Here is a 24,207-nt window from a genome sequence, read left to right as displayed (position 1 = left end):
TATTTTGTACAGCATTTATTAAATTAAAACAATAATCATTCATTAAATATCCCAAGATGGTATCCTACGTCTCTTAAGTTTACTACGCAAGTCCAACCCAGTAGAGGGCGCTTTGCCTATTATTAAACTTCTTGCATCGTCTTGAGATCTGTTGTCTGCTACTATAGTTAGGCCCCCTTGTCTTTTAAACCTGGAATGTACATACATGTACTTTAGATCAAATACAATGTTTATATTTTATGACTCTTCCAAATAAACATATAAACTCACTTTATACTCATACCTGCCGACCTTTGAAACCTTCAAAGAGGGACACTCCTCTTCTGCTATATATGACAGCAGAAGGGAGATTCTGCATGAACAACATTTTCTTAGTTTAATATATTTGACATGTAAAGTATTCATCTACAAAACACCAATAAGAGTAAAATAATGTACTTTAATTCTTTAATAAAGGGTTTTAATCTAAATCTACACAAGGTGTTTTTTTTAGCCTTTTTCAATACCTTTGAGTCTTGTAACTCATTACATTCCATATTTTGATTTTGTTGTGATTCTCAGACTAAGAATGCATTTTAACTTTGTAGTTAAGTTTAAACATATAGTGGATTGGTAAACAAGATATTATAACTTCTATTAATCCCTTTCACCTTTGAGGGTGCATGTGCTGCCATGTATAGAGGCATAAGCCTGCTCTTTTTCAAAATCTACAAGGGTGTTTTCTACGTGCAAGAGATATAGCTCTGTCTTAACACAGGCAAACCTTTATTATTTTATCATCCCCTTCTGACTGATAATCATCCTTTCTCAAAACCATACTCACAAATGGTGTTGAAGGAAAGCCGAAAAATTCAGTCCAAGACCACCAGAAGAGAACTAAAGGTGATTGAACATGATGCCAAAAAAGATTCATTGCCAAGTTACTTTGGTCGTAAAAATTGCAATTATCTATTTGGTCTTTTTTACACTGCTGATTGGTCCAGACAAAGATCTCTATCTTGTTGGAGTATACATAGCAGAACTGAATACTTATTTATCAAACATATAAAAACTACTGAAGTTTTCAAATGATTGCCGATTGTTTAATTTTTTCTATTGAAATTAATGAAAAAGCAGAAACCGTCCTCGACAAACTTACTTTTTAGCTTGAATTTCTTCCTCTAATTCATCAGCATACATTTTCATTGCTGGTCTCTTTTTAGGTGGAGATTTCAATAAAACTTCTAATTCTTTCTCCATTTCTATTGCTTCCTGATCAACAGGTTTGTCCTCAAATAAACGTTTATCAGATCTCATGTAATCATGATAGTCATTGTCATCTACTTCCTCCTCAGAACTTGCCCCTAATTCTCCATCCTCCATCATGTCCATATCATGTAGAGGTTTGATATTCCCTAACCTTTCCTCCACTGTCTTCTGATCAGTCACAGATATACCTGTTGTTAGTGAGAAACATTTTTAAGATGAAAATTTCATATAAATAATACGGATAATTTATAATATGCAAAAAATTACACTTGCAATACAATATATACATATATAAGTTTCGCTCAATAATGTCTAATATATATGCGTAAAAAGGAGAACTACTTCCTCCTTTCTATGAATATGTATCACTCATTGTTTGTAGATTTTGTTATTTAGACCTTCCAACCTTGATAATCAACTCCTCCATTGAAATGTAATGTCATATTTTGTAAAAATATTGAATAGAACAAGCATTTTGAGAGTATTGCACACCACAACAAAGTCCCTATCCAGTATGCTACCTTGATCTATAACTTGTCATGGTGTAAACTATATAACAAATATCAAAGCAATGTCTTCAAACTCAACCATGACAGAAAAAAAGTGTTGAAATTAATTATTTGAGTCATTTTTTTCAAAGTCTTAGGACCATAACTATGCACCTAATCGGAAGGCAGTTTTAGTCAGCACCGCCACCCAGACAATTGTAATTGAGAATTATAGTGAATTATAGTGTGTAAAGTTGCTCTGATACCCATCACCCATGTATTATTGATACAATGTGCCTTCCAACCCGACCCCCCCCCCCCCCCCCCCTCATACATTTTTTTCTGGAATAGCCCTAACTAATATTTACCAAAATCCGTTTCTGCTGTGTCTATTTTCAGATCATCTCCAAATATATCATCATCATAAGTGATTGCATCTCTCTTGGCCCTCACAGCTTCCCTGGCCTCTTGTATCTCCTCCTTATACTGTGTGGCCTTTAATCTACGTTTTCTATAAATATAATATTCATTTTAATATTTTTTAGAAAACAGATGTCTTATAATAAACAAAGGATTAATAAATTGATAGGCCAAATCATAATAAGTATAGTTCATGTTGTTGAATTCATTCTTGGACATGTAGGTTTATAAGCTTTTTTTCACATGGCCAAATTTATAATGTGGTTATCCACAAGGTACCATGCAATTTGTCTCTAGCTCATGATCGCATCAGGTTTTGATGGGGCTTGTGCTGCTTAGTTATATAATAAACCTTTTACCAAAAACGAACAAGAAAATGTACACAAAGTAAATGAAAGTATACCACCTTTAGTTAATGAAAATTCAGAAATGTTTGCATGCATTTAAAACTGCAATTATTGAGCAAACAGAAGATTAAATATTCAACATAAGTTTTTAATTTTGCAGCATCTATTTCTCTTTCCGTATGTCACATCAATGAAAATATTGTAAACTTTTCTAAATTTCAAACAGTATTTGACATTGAAGAAAAATTCAATGCCCAGTGGGTATAATATAACTTACATTCATTCAAACAAAAAGTAAAAGACCTGCAGAACTATAACTTGTAAGTATTAATGGCTAGAAATAGTAACTTACTTTGAACTGCTAATGATTCCTTTCATACCTGTTAAAATATAACATGAATACAGATTATTTAAATCAATATGTCAATTTTAACTTGATTAATTAAATTCGTTGGTCTATTTAACATGTATAAATTGAAATAAAACTCAAATACTATTTTTGATCGGAGAAGATCATTATAAATACTGAGTGATTAATAAATGAGAGAATAATATTACAGCCTATTTCATTAAATGCGTAGCCAAAGGTAAATTCTTTGGTTAGCTTGCTTGCTTGCTTGATGAACCATGAAGTCATTGTTAGGTTAGGTAAACAAACCTACTTTAAGGGCATACGATACAGTTACAGGGAAGGTCATGACGTTGCTAACGTAATTTGTTATTTTCGGGACGTCAAACTATGACATATCGGAAAAAGATGCATTTTTCGAATGATTTTTATCATTCAAACTGATTTAATTTGAAAACGAGTTCATGGACCCCTATTTTTCAAAAGGGCATTTTGTTTCATTTTGCATGGAGATTATGTGACCTAAATTTTATAAATCTGTAAATAGAGGATTTTTTTTTAATTTTGATAAACATGCAGTAAAAAATGACGTTTTTTTCCTCAATTCATGTACATCTGATAAATTTTAGTTATTTCTGAATAAAAAATTGCTTATTTTTTTAGAATAGTTATAAAATACAGAAATTACCGATTATTTAACAAAAAACAATTTGTGTTCATCTTTTATAACAAAAAAGTTGTGTCTTTCTTTCGAAAAAGAAATTACGGCCACAAATCTGAATTTTGAGCAAATATACAAAATTTCGGCCTCATTTTACTCAAAAAGTAGCACATGAAGGTATATTTTTTATTACATATTTGATTTAATCTGGTAAAAAATAGCCTATATGCAAATTTTCATGAACTTGAAAATACAGGATCAAAACTGTATTGTATGCCCTTAAGAGAAATTAGTTTGACAGAAGATAACCAATCTATCCGTCTGTTGGACAAGGCTACTTCAAAAGGAGGGTAGTTTACCTGACCTATTAGTGACCATTAACAGATCAGCTAACAAGCAAGGTTACCAAAGATATTACCTTTGCCTACACACTCAATGGAATCGACTGTAATGTCTGAAAAATTATAAATTTTTCAAACAATTAATTACAAACTCCAGGAGAAGACAGACATGTAAACAATATTTTATTTAAAAACAATAATGTCAACATAACAATAAGACAGTTTTATTAAGATTGGAAAACAAGAGAATTTTCACTTTTACAAACTCCTCTCCCAAAATGTGTATGTAAATTTGTATGTGAACAGTGTAATGTACCACTTACCACTATAATTAGGATTCCCATACTTCACATAAAATTTACTCCTCTTCTCGGCACCAGGAAGTTTTTTATCAGCTAAAAATAAATAAATAAAATTAGAATTATACTTTTAATCTTTTCCTACTTTAAACCCTTTTTATCATTCAGTCATTTTGGAAAGAGTTACCTCCCATTATTGTCAATGCTCTCATTTTATAAAAAACAGGCTATTATTTGAACTTGGAATTATTTTTAATTATGGAATTTGCTTGATTTCTTGTTATTGAATTTTTTTATAAATTCCATGTATATTCTGTATTGCAATATTCTGTGCTGTGCACAACACTTTCTATTACTAAGAAAATATTATATTTTCAATAGAAATGTAATGTGCCGCGCACAACACTATCTAACCAAAATACAAGGTATGGAAAATGTTATGAATCGCTCAAAGGATCATAATACCAAATAAACATGGAATTTATTAAAAAAAAATTAAACACAAGAAATTATGCAAATTTCATAATTAAAAATAATTCCAAGTTCAAATAATAGCTTGTTAAAAGGAGTAGGTCCGGTAAGGGCTGATTATGGCCTCAAATTTCAGGTTTATATGACGAAAGATTTTGACCATTTTTTAAACACTGAAGTGTCTATTTTATTTGAATTAATTAGTTTATGTGAAAGATTTCAACTGATTTAGCCATGAAAAACGTACCGATTCAAGCTTAAATATGAAAAATCTACCAAATATGCCTAAAAATGTCACTTTTCGGATGGTTTTTGTCAAAAATGAAAGTGGCCGCATCCGTGTTCATCCTCAACCTTTATATATATTATGTATAATCATAAAAACAACTTACATTTCAATATTAAGGATGAACACGAATGCGGCCACTTTCGTTTGACACGAAAACCGTCTAAAATTTAACTAAAATGCTAGAATTATGAGGATTTCAGTAATTTAGCATGACTAAGTGGTGCTAGTACCCAATATATGTGCATTGTATCGTCAAAAACAGCCCATATTTATGTAGCAGAAGCATTTTACTGTCCAATAAATAACTAAAAGTTTACATTTTAACAATTTTGTAAAACTGCTATATTTTGTGGCCAAAAAGGGGTCTTACTGAACCTACTCCTTTGGTCAACATTACATAATTCCTCTTAATGAACTGATTGGGTAATTCAGAAATGATTGGGAGGTTTTAATTGACAAGAATAATGCGACTTGATAAGTAATGCAATAAGAAGTACTTGCATTCTGATATCTGTATGTAGCTAATTATGAAAGCACAATAATAAATCTCACATATGAGGGTCCATTCTTAAAAAAATCAGCAATTTTTCAGTTTGAAAAGGAACATAGCTCTAAAACAGGAAAAGTGAAGCCAACAAAACTCACTTGATCTGTTTTTTGTGATAATAAGCATTGTACATATGTTTCATAACATATGAATGATGCAAACTAAAGTTAGAGAGCTGAAAAGAAAAATTCAGCAATACCTTTTGTAGCATATCGTAAAAATAGAAATTTGTTTCGCTGGTACGGCTCCCCTAATCTCCATTTCCCAGGAGGCCATGGTATATCTGGTGGTGTATGACCAGACAGAGGTTTTCTAACTTTTTTTGACTTTGTCTCTTTTTTATCCACTTCCATTTTTTCTTCCTTATTTTTGGAATCTGTTTTCTTTGCTGCTTTCTTCGACTTTGTTGTCTCTTTTTTACTTTCTGTTTTGTCTTTAGATGATGTATCCATTTCCTGTTCAAATTAAAAAAAACATAAATTCCATAAAAACTCTTGTTGGCTTCATAAGGTCATCATAAATCAAAATTAAATGAGGCCATGTATCTTAGTTTCCATTCCTGTTCAAGGAAGTGATTAAGCATCCAGACAAAACTTATTATGTTTTAAATTTTAGTAACTTGACCTTGACCTTTGAAGAGTTGACCTCAAAATGAATGGTGATCTCATTGTATGTGACCATATATCAAAAGAGGTTGCAATCTTAGTTGTATTTGATTCAAGAAAATTAACGACATACATACAGACAGACAGACAGATAATATTTCTGTAATGCTTTAAAACAAATAACAATGCATGCTCAACTGAACACCTGTCTGAGGTAAATCTGAGTATTTGATTAGGTGTCCAGAAAAGACTTTTCTGTACAAATCATGTTTAAGATTTTGACCTTGATCTTTGCAGAAGTGACCTCAAAAACCATAAGGATCTTCCTCTCATTCAAGAAACATTAACAGCAGACAGACATACGGACAATATTTCTGAAATCCTTCAACTGTTGTCTGCTCTATGGTCGGGTTGTTATCGCTTTGACACATTCCCCATTACCTTTCTCAATTTAATTAAAAAATATAAACAAAGTATTTTCAGAGTATCAACTGAACAACAGCCTAAGGTAAATCTGAGGTTCATCTATCTGATTTATATCTTACCTCCTCAGAATTCGACGAAGAACTAGATGAACTACCAGACGATGTAGACGATGAAGATGAAGATCCATCAGATGATGACGATGACCCTGACGATGACGAAGACCCTGATGAAGACGATGAGCTGGACGATGACGATGAACTAGAAGACTGTGACTTTTTCTTTGTCTTTGTTTTGACTTGTGATTTCTGTTTAGATGATTTAGGTGCATGTGGTTTGGGCATTTTTTCCTTCTTTTTATTTTCAGATTGGTCTTGTTTAGTTTTATCACTGGTATTACCTGAAAAAATGCAATAGAAAAACATCTCAGTGCAAACTAGAATTGTGCAAGAGTCTTCCTCCCTTTAGGAAAATGTTGAAAATTGTCTCGATTTGTTTTATTGCATTTACTATTTTTTTGTTAATTTAATTTTCATGATTTTTTTTTTTTTTTTTAAGCCGTACAAGTGGAGATAACGCAGATAATATAGTTTTTATAAAGGAATGTGTTGTAAATTTAACTTTCTTGTTTTGTAGCAAAATTCTTGTTGCTCCAATTTTTCCTTTTCAACATTGACCAAAACGTTTTGTACATTGCAGCTAATTTTGATTTGAAAATCATCCTAAAAATACAATAGAATAGAATATCTTTTATTTCCATAAGAGGTACCCTCAAGGGGCATAGTGCATATACATTCATGACAATATATAGTTACAAACAATTACAAATACAACTAGATATCATTGAGATGGAAGCCATCTCTGTGGGCCCCGCTGTCAATAACGTGGGGTAATAGTGATAGTACTATTTCATAGTATAATAGTGATATGACTGCATGATGTGAACTAATTGTTGACTACTCTAAGGAGTCTCATGTGTGATTTCAATCTAAGATTTTAAGTTAAAACTGATAAATATTCTCATCTTACTTTCATAGTATAATAGTGATATGACTGCATGATGTGAACTAATTGTTGACTACTCTAAGGTGACTTCTGGATGTATGGATTGATGTTTGAACAATATGTTTAAAGGTGCTGCCCAATTGATATTTGTCACATATTTTTAGAATTATGCCTTCAATATATTATGACCCACCAAGTATAAAGTATGAAATATTTACAGTTCTCGAGAGGTAGAGCGGACACAATTTGTTAAGAACAACAAACGGATGGACAGACTGACAGACTGACCTTAGACCTAGGATGCATACATTATGACACATTCTGTGGTGTTGGTTTATATATATGTTAAGTTGAAAATGTTTGTCAGGTATAAAGTATGAAATAATAACAGCTGTCCTCTCAAAATATAGTGTGGATCAAATTTGTTAGCGATGGACAGACCAACAGACAGACAGACAGACCTTTGACCTAGGAAGTGGTACATACATCATGACACACCCTCTGGTGTTGGTTAAAATGGATGTCAAGTATAATATTTGAAATCATAATGGTTCTCAAGATATAGAGCGGACACAATCTTCACCACAGGACACAGGATTGTCAACTGAAACCAAAGTTTTTTTGACGTTGACCTTTGACCTAGGAAGTTGTACATACATCATGACACGCCCTCTGGTGGTGGTTAAAATGGATGTCAAGTATAAACTTTGAAATCATAACGGTTATCTAGATTTGGAGCCGACACAATCCCACAGGACACGGGGTTGTCAACTCTAAACCAAAGTTTTTGACCTTGACCTTTGACCTAGGAAGTTGAACATACATCATGACACGCCCTCTGGTGGTTGTTAAAATGGATGTCAAGAATAAACTTTGAAATCATAACCGTTATCTAGATTTGGAGCGGACACAATCCCACAGGACATGGGGTTGTCAACTCTAAACCAAAGTTTTTGACCTAGGAAGTTGTACATACATCATGACACGCCCTCTGGTGGTTGTTGAAATGGATGTCAAGTATAAACTTTGAAATCATAAAATACAATAAAGCAGAACAGTATGCTTTAAAAAGTTAGACATTATAAATATTGCTTACAGTATCCCAGTGTTATATAATAAATGTTTACTCAAGGCAGGTGTTTTGATAAGAAATAGCCAAGTTGTTTTAAAATATTAATAGACTCACAGTTTAATAGCCAAATAAATTTATTGACCATATCCAAGGAGTAAAATTTTTTACATTCTTTAAATATCAGATCAAATAACATGTCTCTATCCTTAGAGTATACAGGACATTCTATAAGAAAATTAAGTTCATCTTCCACTTTATTTAAATCGCAATAAGAATACATTCTTACCATTGACTTGACCAGTAAGCTTGATTGTATCTGTATCATCTAAAAGATCTAAAATATCATCATCGTCATTATTCTTCTGCTTTTCATTTTCTTTTTTCTTCTGTTTTTCTTGGTCTTTCATCTTTTGGTTTTCATCATCTTCATCTGATGAGGAGGATGATGACGATGAAGACGATGACTTCTTTTTCTTTTTCTTCTTTACTTTGTTCCTTTTTTCCTTGTCTTTCTTTACTTCTAAAACAGATTTTACATGTGTTGCAATTTTTATAATTATCATTACAAGTAATGAAGCAACAACAAAAAATTTAGCCAAAAAGTTAATCAAGATTATGATTTTCTTCATAAGAGTGCACAAATTTAGTATGGGCTTCGTCATATAGAAATCGACCTTATGAAAGTGTCAATCAATATATCTGTTATCATATTTTGGCCTGAAATAAAATCTCTATCAAAAGTCTGTAACTGTTTGAAAATTGAGTTGTGATAAGAACCCTATAAAACAGACCAAACTTCATCTTTAATTTTGTATTTGAACATGTTGAATGTTCCTAAAACCAATCAAAGTTGTATACATGCAGATGTAAATGTACACTTGCATAAGGTCAATTTATATCCAACACAGCTCATATCATAACCATATCACGAAAATGACATGCTATATGTTCTAATGTGCCAAAACTTGTTGTCTATATTTGTTACTGTCATGACATTGAATTTTTTTTTTGGCATACTTGATTCGCATAGGATTTTTTGGATAAAATACTGAACTTATGCTTTAAAGTATTAAGGCATTGCGAAAAACAACTATTTCATCAAATAAATTTAAGTCGAATATTCCTATGATATTCCTTTTCATATTGGATACAAACTTTATTAAGTAATCTGCAGACACTTTGTAGCCAAAGTGTTTCAACTGAGGTACTACACAGGCGTCAAAAGGCGTCATTATGGAGTAAGGGGGGTGGCGTCAAAGGGTTATTAACATATTTATCTAACCAATGTTTACAATCATAGTATAATCTAATATATGAGAATTATAAGACCAATGTTGACCCTCATGAACCTACTCCTTTATATTGAATATTACAAAAATTCTAATGATTCGATTAACTGTGGATCAGTTTGTTTTTTTTCAGACAAAATTCAAATTTTGCATACGACCTTAACTGACCTGGAACTTCCATGTCGTCACTCTCATCAGCCTCATATGGTCTCATGACTTCATCATAACTTCTAGTCAGTTTCAATAAGGCTCTAGCTGCTGTCAGAGCATCCATCCATACAACATTACCTAAAATGTGTAATATTAATCCTCAACTATGATCTACAACTTCAAACATTTTAATTGCATGAAAAATTGTGTATATTGTAAATTCAGAAAAAAATTGTGAGCATTTATTATAATTATTGTGATTTATGCATGCACATTTTTTTCCATTGTTTTTTCTCAAAGTCTGTACTCAATCCTTTAGAAAATGTGTACTTCATTAAACATTCAATGTATATTGGTCGGTATAACACAAATAATAAAGAATCCACAGTAATTGACCAATGAATAAAAAAATATGAAAATATGACACACCAAAATATAACTGGTAGATACCATTAAATATGTCTACTTTAAAATTACCTGATTTGTGGAATATTTTTCATTCTATACAAATCTGAAATCCTGAAAATATAACTAACTTACACGAGGCATCATCTATCCATTCAACCCCACCTGGTCCAAACTCTCCAAAATATTTAAATATATCCTTTGTATGTAGGTCATTTACCCCCCGAAAATGTACAGCTTCAAGCCTGATTCCACGGTGGTCATGGCTGATATCTTCTGCTTTGAACCCAAAGCTACAATGGAAAAAAAATTACAGTACATACAATTCTATTACGTGATTAACACTCTTTTATACAGGTAAAATAAGCTTTTTATGATCACATGTAAAAGAAAGCAAGTTTAAAGTTCTATAAAGTTCTTTTTTTGTCCACACATACCTTAAATATTTAACTTTTCTCTGTGGAATAATGTTTTTATTCACAAACATGACAAAAGCAGGAATAATAACTATATGTCAGAATCAATGACCTGTACTTTTTATGCTAATTTTCAGCTCAATTACAGCTAATTTCCTAAAGCATGTAGAGCACGTAGAGCAAGACTTTAGTTAGCTTTCTTGCTTTGTTTTTATATTGCACAATCATTAGGATAACACCCAATTAAATTCAAATTTTATATATACAGGTTAAACTATGCATAAATATATTATCTAAAGATGTCAATCTTATTTACAAATCTTGTATAAACAATTATACAAAAAAAGCAAGCAAGCCAACAAAAGTTTTGCTTAACATGCATTAGGAAATTAGCTGTGATAGTCTCCAAACTGATATAAAATTTTATACATTTAAAGTAACTTGAAGTTACATAATTGATAATCAATATTTTGTACATTTATCAAACATTATAACATGCTGACATATCTACCTTAGTAATACAAAATTGCACACTCATTTACACCAGGGACCAATTGTTAAATGTATAAATCTTAGTCATGTTAGTTAACATGTATTAATTAACAAGAAACAAGCTACAATTAATGTTACACAGGTTCAACAAGTGAAACTGCGAGCTACTGCTCACTGGTGATACCCCCGCCGCAAGTGGATAATATAAATAGTGTAAAAATATGCAAGTGTTCGGTAAACAAGAAGTTGATGAGTGATGAATCTGATACGCATCACACGGTATAGCTGACTTAGACAAACCCTGAAACCAAATTTCAGAAATCCTTGTATTGTAGTTCCTGAGAAAAATGTGTCAAAAATTTTCAACTTGGCTATCATGTGTAAAACCATACAAGTGTTCAGTAAACAGGAAGTTGTCAAGTGATCAATCTGAAAACGCATTACACGATTTAGCTGACTTAGATAAACCCTGAAACCAAATTTCAGAAATCCTTGTATTGTATTTCCTGAGAAAAATGCAACAAAAATATTCATGGGACGGACGGACTGACTGACGGACTGGTGGAAGGACAGACAGAGGTAAAACAGTATACCACCCTTTTTTAAAGCGGGGGTATAATTATAGGAACTTTTCATGGTTAGCATTAAGATTCAGAATTGTTAAAATTACATTTCATATAAATTCAATTTAATTCTTTATTACTTTAAGCACATTATGCTTATTAGTGCAATAAATACAAATACATTTCTATAACACAACATGACATATATATTACATCAGAGAAGTAAATAAATATAAAGTATTGACCAATAACAGTTCGGTCCTATGATTAAATTAAGTGCATTAAACAAGAATTTACACAAATTACGCAAATCTTTTACATTTTCAGTGCTGAGAAGTTGCACTATCAAAAGTGAGCCAAAAAACCCAATAAATTGATCTTCAACTTTTATTTGGTTCCAATTTTCAATTGTTTTAATTTGATAATGAGACTCACATGTATGTAGACCAAAATAGAGTTTGACCCCTCTAGTATCATTGATGAGTTTTGTCTGAAGTTTTGATTGAATCAATGAATATTGTGTGCAAGTATGTGCAGTTTTTTATTTATTTTTTACAGAAGGAAAAGTGTGTGAGCAGGTATAACAGATTTACCTAGTTGAAGGCCGTACGGTGACCTATAGTTGTTAACGTATGTGTCATTTTGGTCTCTTGTGGAGAGTTGTCTCATTGGCAATAATACCACTTCTTCTTTATTATATTTACCTTTTATAAAGTCCATCTAGGTCAACAGAATGCTTTGTTTTCTTGGATTCTATTCCAAATCTTTTGGCTCTTTCTGATTTCTTTTTTATCTCATCCTAGAACAATGTAGAAGTGAAGAACTTTTATTACTCATACAAATTTCTGTTAGTACTCAATTATTAAAATCTTTCATGTGTCTCTAAAATTAGTTACATTAACATGATTATAATTGTTTTAAAAAAATCCCTATTTGTTTAAGGGTGCTCACAGGTAAAAATTGTTATTCTTTTTAAATACAGGATTTCACTACTTTTGTTAAGGTACTTTTTTCTGTTGAACCAATCATTCCAATAGGAGAAATAGAGGTAAGATTGAAATAAAAAAAGAACTAAATTACAGAAATCAAGGATTTGCAGAAATCATTTAAATTTTACAATTGTTTAGTTTAAGTACAGCTTATTTGAAAAAAATAATAAAAAAAATTCATAGGTCACCAATTTGTTAAACTGATATTTCAATTTTAATGCAAAGAAATGTTTTTTTTTGCACCAAAGGGAGATAATTAAGAGCTTTTTCAATGATATAAACATTTTTAAAGTCATCTAGGGCCAAAACAAATTGATTTTTTTGCCTGATATTTGTACAATATCATGAAGTAACAATTAATAGTGTAATAAATAAAATTTGTAATGTTTTGGGTTTTTTTCTGAAATTTTTGTACCCTTGACTCGAGCCTCCTTAAGTCATTTGTAAGTATAATGTTTCTCTCATATTCATAACATTTAAATTGGAAACTGAATGTTTTTGTTTTTTTTATTATTTCACATATAAATAAATCAAGAAGCAAAATTTTCAGACATAGTTGATCATGTTGATATCATATAACACAATTTGCCAAAAATAAAACTTCAAAATTTATAGTATTCACACATATTGTATATCTGACCAACTTCCACAATAATACTTGTACATGTGAGAGCACAATATACTGTAAACTACTTGTACATATGAGAGCACAATATACTGTAAACCACAACTCTACGTGCATATATATGCTTTTTTTCCTTGAAAAACAAATACTGTCAATCAATTAAGGATAAATCATACTTTTTCTGTTATGTCTATTCCCGTTACAAACTCTCCTGATCTGTTCTCATACACTTTTGAAGGCTGAAAATAAAAAGAATAAATAAAGGTCAACACTTACACATGAACTTGTGTATCATTACATACACAAGAATAAGGGTGGTGTGGATTGTGGCCAGACAGACCCAGTTCCAAATATGTAGAAATCAACAAACAAGAAATTTCTGAGACTTTTAATGAATTTTTGAAAATATTCCAGCATATGTTAGTCATTTGTGTCTATGTTTTTCAGACTTATGTTTTCTAATATGGAATAAATATTTACAAGATAATTGATCGATTTTTTGATGGAATGGATATTTTTTCTTTTGACTTTTGTTTACGAATGAAATATTTTATTTAGATTCTATTCTGTAACAGTTGGCCCTTATCATGCTAATGTCAAACTGGAGCCTTAAGTTTATGCCTTAAGTCCATTTGTTTCAGACCAAACTATGTTTTGTTAATTAAGGTTCATGTAGACCCTTTGGCTAAAATGGCTGTATTTTCACTTCAAAATTTACTCTGAGTGCAGATTAATAACCTGTGCATCTGGAAATTTCAAATGTGTTTTATGTTTTAGAAAAATAAAACTTAACAGGATTTTGCAGTGCACTTTTTCATTCCTCCAGAAAGTACCAAAAAATCTAATTTGAGAAAGAGGTTTGAGATCTTCTCCACAGGTAATTATTGAAGTAAGCTGTTTTGTTTGACATGTACAATAGATGGATAAGTAAGTAAGTAAGTAAGTAATTTTTATTGGTTTAAAATCCAAAATTACAGGATTGATACCAAGACAATACAAATTTGTTATACACAAACATACAAACATATATATATATCATACCAAATTTATAAACATTATATGAGGAGGTGGTACCACAAAGTTATTTAGTGCTTAATAGAGCATTTCTAGATATGTACATGTCGCTTATAAATTTAACAATAATTCTAATTATATCAGTCTCAACACACGTATACAAAAATTTAAATCTTGCTTCATTAGTCATATTGAAAAAAGAGGGAACTATTTCCCTAATTCTTGAAAACAGTTGGTCTCTGATTATATTTAATTTTGTACATTTTAAAGTGAAATGAAATTCATCTTCTACTTCTAAGAGACACAAAGGACAAATTCTTTCTTCTACAGGGGTTTTAGTGTGACGCCCTTGTTCAATTCTAAGAACACTATTACTAATACGAATTTTAGCAAAATTCCCTATTACTTTTCTGTCTATATTTAACAATAAATAGGTTTCCAATTTATAATTTTCTTTAAGCTGTCTATATGTTCTCAGCTTATTACCATGTACTGATTTATTATCACAAAATATATTTTCTTTCCAATAATTAAGATATCTATCATTAAGTTTGGTATGAATTGCATATAATAAACGCTTTTTTGAAATAGTATCATGATTTTTCCAAACATGTGAAAAATTTAATGTAGCAAGTAACTGTTCAATCTTTTTAGCAAATCCATTGGTTAATTGCAGGTTGGAACAATATACATCTTTTAGTAAACAATTTTTATCAGATTTTATGACATGCAACCAGAAGCCAATTGACAGTTTTAAAGCTTCTATAAAAACTGGATACATACCAAGTTCAGCTAGTACTGCTAAATTGACAGCTGATTTATTTACTCCAATTAAAGTTTTTGCAAATTTTATTTGGACTTTGATGGTAATGATGGTAGCCAATGACCAATATTTTGACTCTAGATTTGTAATATCTTTTATCATATACAGAGACCAAACTTCGCTACAATAAAGAAGTATAGAGACGTGATAGATATCCGACAATAATTGATCTAAACTGTGTACCAGAGTGGACCATATCAAGCAAAACTCAACTGTTTGTAAATAATTTTACCATCTTCTGCAGGGACAAAAAAAAGTGCATGACAAAATCCAGTTAAGTTATAAATTTTCTAAATCATTCAACAGTACAAGTACAATGCATTTGAATTCTATTTACATGATTTAACTGGGGCTAGTCCAAATAATTATGATGTCTGGCAAGGCTATTTTATTTTTTTCTGGGACGCCTTCCTACGAGGCTACGAGGAAGGCGTCCCAGAATTTTTTTTAAATAGCCTTGCCAGATGTCATAATTATTTGGACTAAAAAAAATTAAAATAGCCTTGCCAGACGTCATAATTATTTGGACTAAACTGGGGCATGCTATGCCTTAATTTTTTTCAGATGTACAGGTTTGTCTGTACTCAAGAGTACATTTTGAAGTAAAAATGAAGCCATTTTAGCCAAAGGGTTCTCATGAATCTTTATATTTTCAAATTATATAGATCTGACAATTTCAGAAAAGAAGTTTTAAAATACGTTAACATAATAATGATAATAACAATTAACATGATTATCCTCAATATATTAAATATGAAAAAAATATGAAAAAGTGTGGCCGAATCGACTGATGTCGACCTGTTCGGCTGTTGCTGTGGCCGAACTGGTTGTGTGGCCGAAACGTCTCCCAAGATAAATTATAAACCTGTCTGTAAGTCCTATTTTCGTTTCTTGTCTGACCAATCTTCCCGATTCGAACGTTGAATTCTACGTTCCTCTCATTTTCTTCCTCGGATTCGTTAGGACTACTTTGAAGTTCGTCAGCGCCGTGAATGGAAACCACATCTTCTTGTTCTTTATCTGATTCTGTGTTGTCAATACAAATTTTTAAATTTGGCATACGATCGTCTCTGTTAGCCATTGAAATAAGAATATGCTAAAATCCAACAGTCATGACCCGGACGAACATTTTTTCCATTATTAAATGATCTTTTCAAGGGTTTGGAATATTTGTTCCCTTTTTTATGCGCTTTATATGAAAGAAATAATCTCAAAAACAAAAGGCTTGAAAGTAATTCAATCAACGCGAGAAGAAGCAAGAACAAATAATTAATGTCCTTAAATTAGCATTTTCTTTTGATTACCTCCCTTGACCTGGACAGAAAACATAAAATTGAAAATTGAGGGAAATGACAACTACTGGCAACTCTGTCTTGGTTAGTTTTTAGGAGGGGATTTAGTTATATGGTTTAGCCTGCACAGTTCTTTTTTTTCTGTGTTTTGGTGACATTTAAGTTAGCTAATGCCTAGGGCTAGTGTTCTCTAAAAAAAAATCTGGTTTAGTGTTTACCATGTTTATTGACATTGTGTTTATGAGTCAAGCATGTTGGGACCACTCATACACCAACTAATATGAGGCAGGCTTTACCTGTAAATAGGGACGAAGTCTGTATGAATTATTTTTTTGTAACTGAAATATTTGTTAAAAAAAGAGACGGAAATACCGTAACGTTTCTGATTTTGGTTCTGTTGTTTGGGGTTTTAGTTGTGACATTATTTAAGTTATGATGTCAAATGCAATGTAAACAAAGAAACGCTATCATCGGATAACATTTTTTTCATATCAAGAAATTGGATTCGTTCCTTACTATTTTCATGATTTAATAATAGACTGATAAATATATATTTTACTCAAAGTTTCATACAAACGAGACTGGAAAAGGAAGTATAATGTAGCTTTCTGCACAGATGCAGGAATTCAAAACATGACATAAAAATGACATTGAATGGTTTTGAGTTCATTCATGTCATTAGTACAATTATCGTCGTGTCATATGTTTTCGTATGTCATATGTTTTCGTATCAACCACATTTCGTCGGTTTCGACTGCATACTCGCACATTGTGGCGTGTTTTTCGGTTTCTATATTTAGAACAACAACACCACTACAACTTGACATATTGTAAACACATTCAACGTCGCTTTTTAAAGACGTAAGAACAAATTAAATAAAACTGACCTATTTAGCCATTTTTATTTAAAGTCAAAAATATGCATCACTAGAATAGTTGTGGAATACAATTCTGAAGGGTTAAAATAAAGTCCAGATATGTTTTTTGCAAGTCAGACACCGGATCTTCAAGACATATGACTGTCATGCGTTTTTTTGGCCGTTTTAATTACAAACCAGCGAGTTAAAATTAGCAGGGTTCTTATATAAAATGGTTGTTTAAAATCTAATTATTCAATATTTCATTGACAATTTTTTTTTATACATACTTGATACATGAAGATGAAAAAAGTCGTAACTTTTTATATTTAATCTTAAATTTTGAAAACTGCATTTTATTTTAGAAAAAATAATGTATTTTGTACAAACCATGGTGCCAATCTGAAATTTATCAAAATCTAAACATTTCAGCACACGAAACATCAACTTAAAACTATATACTAGTAATTTTTATTACTGAAAAGCATTTAATAACTTTTTTTATTATTCAAGCGATCACCAGAACCACGACTTTAGAAAATATTAATTTCCGGATTTTGTAGTCATTTCCTGTCCGTGTATCGATCCAATTTTTGATTCATACGAAAATATATGACGCCATTTTTTTGGCATACAAAAATCGCAAAGTAATCGGAAACAGTAAAAAATCGTAGTAAGCATTGACAAAAAAAGTAGATACCTAAAATCAATCTACAGGACTCGCTTTTTAAATTTGAGTAAACACCTGAATAAAAACTCAACAGTGAAAACCGTAAGCAGTGAAAATTGTTATTAGTACGAAAACACATTACACGATGATAAATCTTTTTTTATTGATTTTTTTACTGTTGTTGGGGACTTTGTCCCCATATAAACATGTATTTTTAAATCTTTAAAGAGGGATGACCATTGAGAACATGTTGTCTTTAGCCTAAAAAAATCAAATGGTTTATAATTTGTATTCCACTTTTCATGACAACACGCACAGTGTTATGTTGCCTGAATTATCTGTAACATAATTATTGTATACTTATGTAAACCAATTTCAATTTGTATTCTATGACCTCATGATTACATTGAACAATCAGGCCTAATAATAATGACATTGGAAACAGTCAGGAACAAACATATAGTTGTGTCATGCATATCATCATGATCATGCATATATTTTCATATAAAAAATATTTTATCGGCTATGATTTCACACACTTACATTGTGACGTGTTTTTCAGTTTCTATATTCAGAACAACAACAATGCTATAAAGTGACAAATATTTACATATTCAAAGTTGGTTTTAGAAACGTACATGTAAGAACTAATTAAATTAAACTATTTCATGTATTCAAAACTGGTTCAGTCAATTTTATTAAAGGTCAAAAATAAGCTTCTCTATCATGACTATAATGCTTGTTGAGAAAAATTCTGAAAGGTAATACATGAAGTATACTATATTGTTTGCCTGTCAGACACCGGATCTTCAAGACAAGTGACCTGTCATTTTTAGTACAAACCAGCGAGTTAAATTATATACATCCTTGAAAAATTAAAATTAAAACCGTCGTAACTTTTAACATTTAATCCCAAAAACGTTTTTTATTATTCAAAGGATCACCAGAACCACCTACTCATTTCTGGATTTTTAGGTCATTTCCTGATTCAATTTTTATATTACTTCATACGAAAATCGCAAAGTAATCAGAATCAGTTATTAATCATAGCAAGCCTTCACAAAAAAATATAGATCGACAGAACTAGCTTTTAAAATTTGAGTACACATGAATAAAAATTCAACAGTGAAAATCATTAGCAGTGAACATTTTTATCAGTTAGAAAACACATCACACGAGGATAAATTTGAAAATAGTACTACAATGAATAACATGTATAATCATAAATTTATTTTTTGGCCTATTTTCAAAATTTTAATTTATAGATAGAAATTCAGGTGACTCTGTCTCTGTGAAAAAAAAGACACCCTTTTTTCTTGATATGAACAGCCAATAATGTAAAACTAATTAATATAGATGTAACAACAGATCTCAATCAACACTTACCAAATATTTAACTTTATATCTAAATACTGATCCACATGTGTGTAAACTAAAGTATTTTCTGTTATAGTCTAGACTACAGTTAGCCTATTCCAGACCTTTACTACAGAGATGCAATGAGATAGAGAACATTATACATTCAGCTGGAACACAGGTACAGTATATGAAACCAATCTTCAATAAGGCAGGGCGCCCTGGAAACTAAAAAGGGCACAGGGTGGCACTCAGGAAAGGGGGGGGGGACAGCCCTGTGAAAACAGCCTAGCTGGAACACTGGTACTAATTTGTGACAAAAGGAAGTACACCACTAATTCATGGTCCCATTGCTTTCTATGTTAAATTCCTCCGTTTCAAGCAGGCACACCTCTTTTATTTTAAGTTCAAATAAAGTGGCAATCATTGCATGTCAAAGCAACACCCTCTGGTGTACTGTACTGAAAAAATCAACATACCTTACATTGCATATAAGAAAGAACTGGTTCCCAGAACTTCGGATGTACCAAAACAGGTACTTCCGATCTGACAAAAAGGCAAAATGTACCCTCCTTTTTAAATTTCATGCCATTTTTTTATTATTCAAATTTATCAGTCAAAAATTGTTCTACAATGATCACCAGTCATGCAGCTTTCATTTGATACCAAAATTAATAAAATATTCTAAATATTTTGAAAGTTATGTCCATGCGTAGGAACTATTTTGTGTTAAATATGTACTACTTTCTGGTATGTGCTTTCTGGCCGGGCCCGAATTAGTGGTGTTACACCTATAACAGAACCAAACTTGCAATATTGACTTGGGCATTACTTTATTTCATTCTATGATATATTTCAAGCAATAAAAAACACATAAAGCTTCAATCCAAGTACTGTTTTATTAATTTTAATCTCAGATTGGACTGGTAGTAACATATGGGTTATTCAAAGAAAACTGCATGTGTATATTACCATTGGCCAATATACTTTTTTTATTTTCAATATCATTGTTTTATTTATTAATTTCTATTAGGAAAGCTATGTGTTTACTATTAGTCATACTATTATCAGAGGTGTTTCATTAAATAAAAATATATTAGTCCAAACTTAAGACATAAATGAGAAATTATCCCCCCTTTTTTCTTGAAATTGGAAAAAGGCTTTTTTTTTGTATGAACCATAATTCTGTGGTAAAACATAGATTAATAAGAGCAATTTATATATCCCTCTGCTAGATAACTTGCTAAACTGGTTCAAAATTGCATATACAGTGATATTTTAGAATTCTTATATGAGTATATACCATTTGCCTAGATTGTAAAAGGCTACCATCAGAAAAACAAAAAAACTTGAAAAATCATAAGATTACTTTGACCAAGAGCTTTTCTTTTCTATATACAAGTCATAGAATATATGTTTTATTGATTTCAATCAGAAAAAATGCAAAAATAAGAACTTGGAGTCAAGTCTTAACTGCATGCATGTTGTATGACCATAAAAGGCTAACATACTTGAGTATGCCAATTTAAGAGCTTAAATTTCCCATAAGCAGGACTGTTGACCCCAAAAAAATGATTAGACATGATTACTAACATCATGTTTGACTTATTTTCATTGGAATAGGTACAACTTCTAAAAATTGGATTTCTGGTGATTCTCTGTAATAGGAAGTACACCACTAATTCATGGTCCCATTGCTTTCTATGTTAAATCCTCCGTTTCAAGCAGGCACACCTCTTTTATTTTAAGTTCAAATAAAGTGGCAATCATTGCATGTCAAAGCAACACCCTCTGGTGTACTGTACTGAAAAAATCAACATACCTTACATTGCATATAAGAAAGAACTGGTTCCCAGAACTTCGGATGTACCAAAACAGGTACTTCCGATCTGACAAAAAGGCAAAATGTACCCTCCTTTTTAAATTTCATGCCATTTTTTTATTATTCAAATTTATCAGTCAAAAATTGTTCTACAATGATCACCAGTCATGCAGCTTTCATTTGATACCAAAATTAATAAAATATTCTAAATATTTTGAAAGTTATGTCCATGCGTAGGAACTATTTTGTGTTAAATATGTACTACTTTCTGGTATGTGCTTTCTGGCCGGGCCCGAATTAGTGGTGTTACACCAAAAGATAAGCTAAATGTTTACAATACATTTGGTCTCTTGTGGAGAGTTGTCTCATTGGCAATGATCAAACCACATCTTCATCTTTATCATCTTTATATGTATGTTTTAATGCAGAATGAAAATTCTCTGGGGCACAGTAGCCATCAAATTTGATTTGAGCTACAGAGTTTTATCCGTTTTTTGCTTGATTCTATAACACTGGACTACTACCATGACTACGTGAAAAATTCAATTTCCTTCCCTGATATATTATTATATTACATAATCATCATCGCAGGGTTCTCACTAACATTACTAAGGTGATAACAAAAATGCATTCAAATTTTAAATGATTGACTGAATACACATGCCATCATTTCATAGAATATTTTTTTTATGCGCAAAAGTGGCATTAGTAATTGCTCACAAACTTAAGTTAGTTTATTTTATTGTCCTTGTTGTTGATTTCATGATTTTGGATATCTGATGTATTTGGTTTTGATTTCAGGAATTAAAGAATGCCTTGCCATCAATATTATCCAATATATTTGGTTTTGGATCAGAAGTGGGTTGGCAGCTACACTCCATTAGTCGAGGATACAATCTGCAAGAGTTTGAATGTGCCAGGAGATTCCTTGGGTCAGAAGGTCCATTGCTGAGTCTTGTATATAATCTTCAAACAGATGTCACTCTGATGTATGAATTTCCTCTACATCATATACCAGTAAGTATTGTAGGGAAGATGTGTGTATGAATTTCCACGGCACTACATTATAAATTACCAGAAGATGCCCGCAAAATCAAGGTGCAATTGGGCCAGTGTTGAAACAAAAAGTTTTGAAATTTCTTGGGAAGAACATAGACTAAGCTAGATGCGCCAAAGCATATAAGACATGGATCTATAACAGTCTCCAAATTTGGATATTTTCTTTTAAGAAAATGGAGTTTTCTGTGGAAAAATAATGTTCCAAAGACAACTTTATGAAGTACAGAATACTAAATTTAAAGTCATAACACATATTTCTAACTTTGTGTGGTTTCAGAGGAGTTGCGGCTCAATGAAATCTCTCTCTTCCTTTTAAGTTATTAGACTGTATAGATTAAGTACATAATAGGGCAGAAGGTTTATTTGTTACATGAGACATTTTTACTTCGGTTGACACTCACAATAAAGTTGATGTCTTCCTTTCCTTCTTGGTATTGAAGGCCTCTTGGAATCTTGCAACTTGTTTTACTAAGAGAATCTCCTGTGAATTTCTTATTGAACTGCCAATGCCAAGATGGCCGCGCCCAATATTCATGATATTTAATCTATTTTACTGTAAATTCAGAAATTATTGTTAAGTTTTTATTAATGTAAATAATGAGACTGCATGAGCAATGCAATAATAAGAACTAAATTCTGATATCTGATAATGTTTTACATACAATCTGCTTTTTCTAAAATCGCAATAAAAATGCACACAATAGTTTATGAATTTATAGTATTTATTTTATTTTTCCTGATTTCAGGGACCGTCAAGACAGATTATAGAAGAAGGAAACATACCATACTTCTACATCAATAAGTTACAAACACAGGGATATGGATCACATCTTATACTCCTTTGTATCCTTTATATAATGTGACTTTTAAATTAGTAGTAACGGCACATTTTTTAGCTCACCTGGCCCAAAGGGCCAAGTGAGCTTTTCTCATCACTTGGCGTCCGGCATCCGGCGTCTGGCGTCGTCGTCCGTCGTCGTCGTCCTGCGTTAACTTTTACAAAAATCTTCTCCTCTGAAACTACTAGGCCAAATTTAACCAAACTTGGCCACAATCATCATTGGGGTATCTAGTTTTAAAATTGTGTCCGGTGACCCCGCCAACTAACCAAGATGGCCGCCATGGCTATAAATAGAACATAGGGGTAAAATGCAGTTTTTGGCTTATAACTCAGAAACCAAAGCATTTAGGGCAAATCTGACATGGGGTAACATTGTTAATCAGGTTAAGATCTATCTGCCCTGAAATTTTCAGATGAATCTGACATTCCGTGGTTAGGTTGCTGCCCCTGAATTGGTAATTTTAAGGAAATTTTGTTGTTTTTGGTTATTATCTTGAATATTATTTTAGATAGAGATAAACTGTAAAAGCAATAATGTTCAGCAAAGTAAGATCTACAAATAAGTCAACTTGACCAAAATGATCAGTTGACCACTTTAGGAGTTATTGCCCTTTATAGTCAATTTTTAACCATTTTTCGTAAATCTTAGTAATCTTTTAGAAAAATCTTCTCCTCTGAACCTGCTGGGCCAAATTATTTGAAACTTGGCCACAATCATCATTGGGGTATCTAGTTTAAAAATTGTGTCCGGTGACCCCGTCAACTAACCAAGATGACCGCCATGGCTATAAATAGAACATAGGAGTAAAATGCAGTTTTTGGCTTATAACTCAAAAACCAAAGCATTTACAGCAAATCTGACAGTGGGTAAAATTGTTCATCAGGTGAAGATCTATCTGCCCTGAAATTTTCAGATGAATTGGACAACTTGTTTTTGGGTTGCGGCCCCTGAATTGGTAATTTTAAGGAAATTTTGCTG

The 24,207-nt window shown here is 31.6% G+C and overlaps 2 protein-coding genes across 5 annotated transcripts in view; one reads left to right on the top strand and one right to left on the bottom strand.

Moving 5' to 3' along the window:
- Positions 1–16,446, bottom strand: LOC134681225 (nuclear cap-binding protein subunit 3-like). Its single transcript, XM_063540746.1, has 13 exons — positions 16,197–16,446; positions 13,671–13,733; positions 12,585–12,679; positions 10,545–10,702; positions 10,023–10,142; positions 8,852–9,085; positions 6,611–6,888; positions 5,660–5,915; positions 4,178–4,249; positions 2,856–2,883; positions 2,105–2,247; positions 1,139–1,436; positions 1–190 (listed from the first exon to the last, which is right to left on the bottom strand). The coding sequence occupies exons 1-13, from the start codon at positions 16,410–16,412 to the stop codon at positions 43–45; spliced, it is 2,109 nt and encodes a 702-aa protein (XP_063396816.1). The 5' UTR covers positions 16,413–16,446; the 3' UTR covers positions 1–42.
- Positions 16,447–16,618: 172 nt separating this feature from the next.
- LOC134681224 (sphingomyelin phosphodiesterase 4-like) overlaps positions 16,619–24,207 on the top strand; it is a 29,130-nt gene continuing 21,541 nt past the window's right edge. For all 4 annotated transcript variants that reach the window (XM_063540745.1, XM_063540743.1, XM_063540744.1 and 1 more), the window contains exons 1-4: positions 16,619–16,707; positions 19,604–19,687; positions 22,130–22,345; positions 23,134–23,230. In XM_063540745.1, the coding sequence (XP_063396815.1) occupies positions 16,681–16,707; positions 19,604–19,687; positions 22,130–22,345; positions 23,134–23,230 (424 nt within the window). In that variant the 5' untranslated portion in view covers positions 16,619–16,680. The remainder of the gene's footprint in view (positions 16,708–19,603; positions 19,688–22,129; positions 22,346–23,133; positions 23,231–24,207) is intronic.

This window comes from Mytilus trossulus, chromosome 8 (genome assembly GCF_036588685.1).
Source record: "Mytilus trossulus isolate FHL-02 chromosome 8, PNRI_Mtr1.1.1.hap1, whole genome shotgun sequence".
NCBI lineage: Eukaryota > Metazoa > Mollusca > Bivalvia > Mytilida > Mytilidae > Mytilus > Mytilus trossulus.
This window is presented reverse-complemented; position numbering and strand designations above follow the sequence as displayed.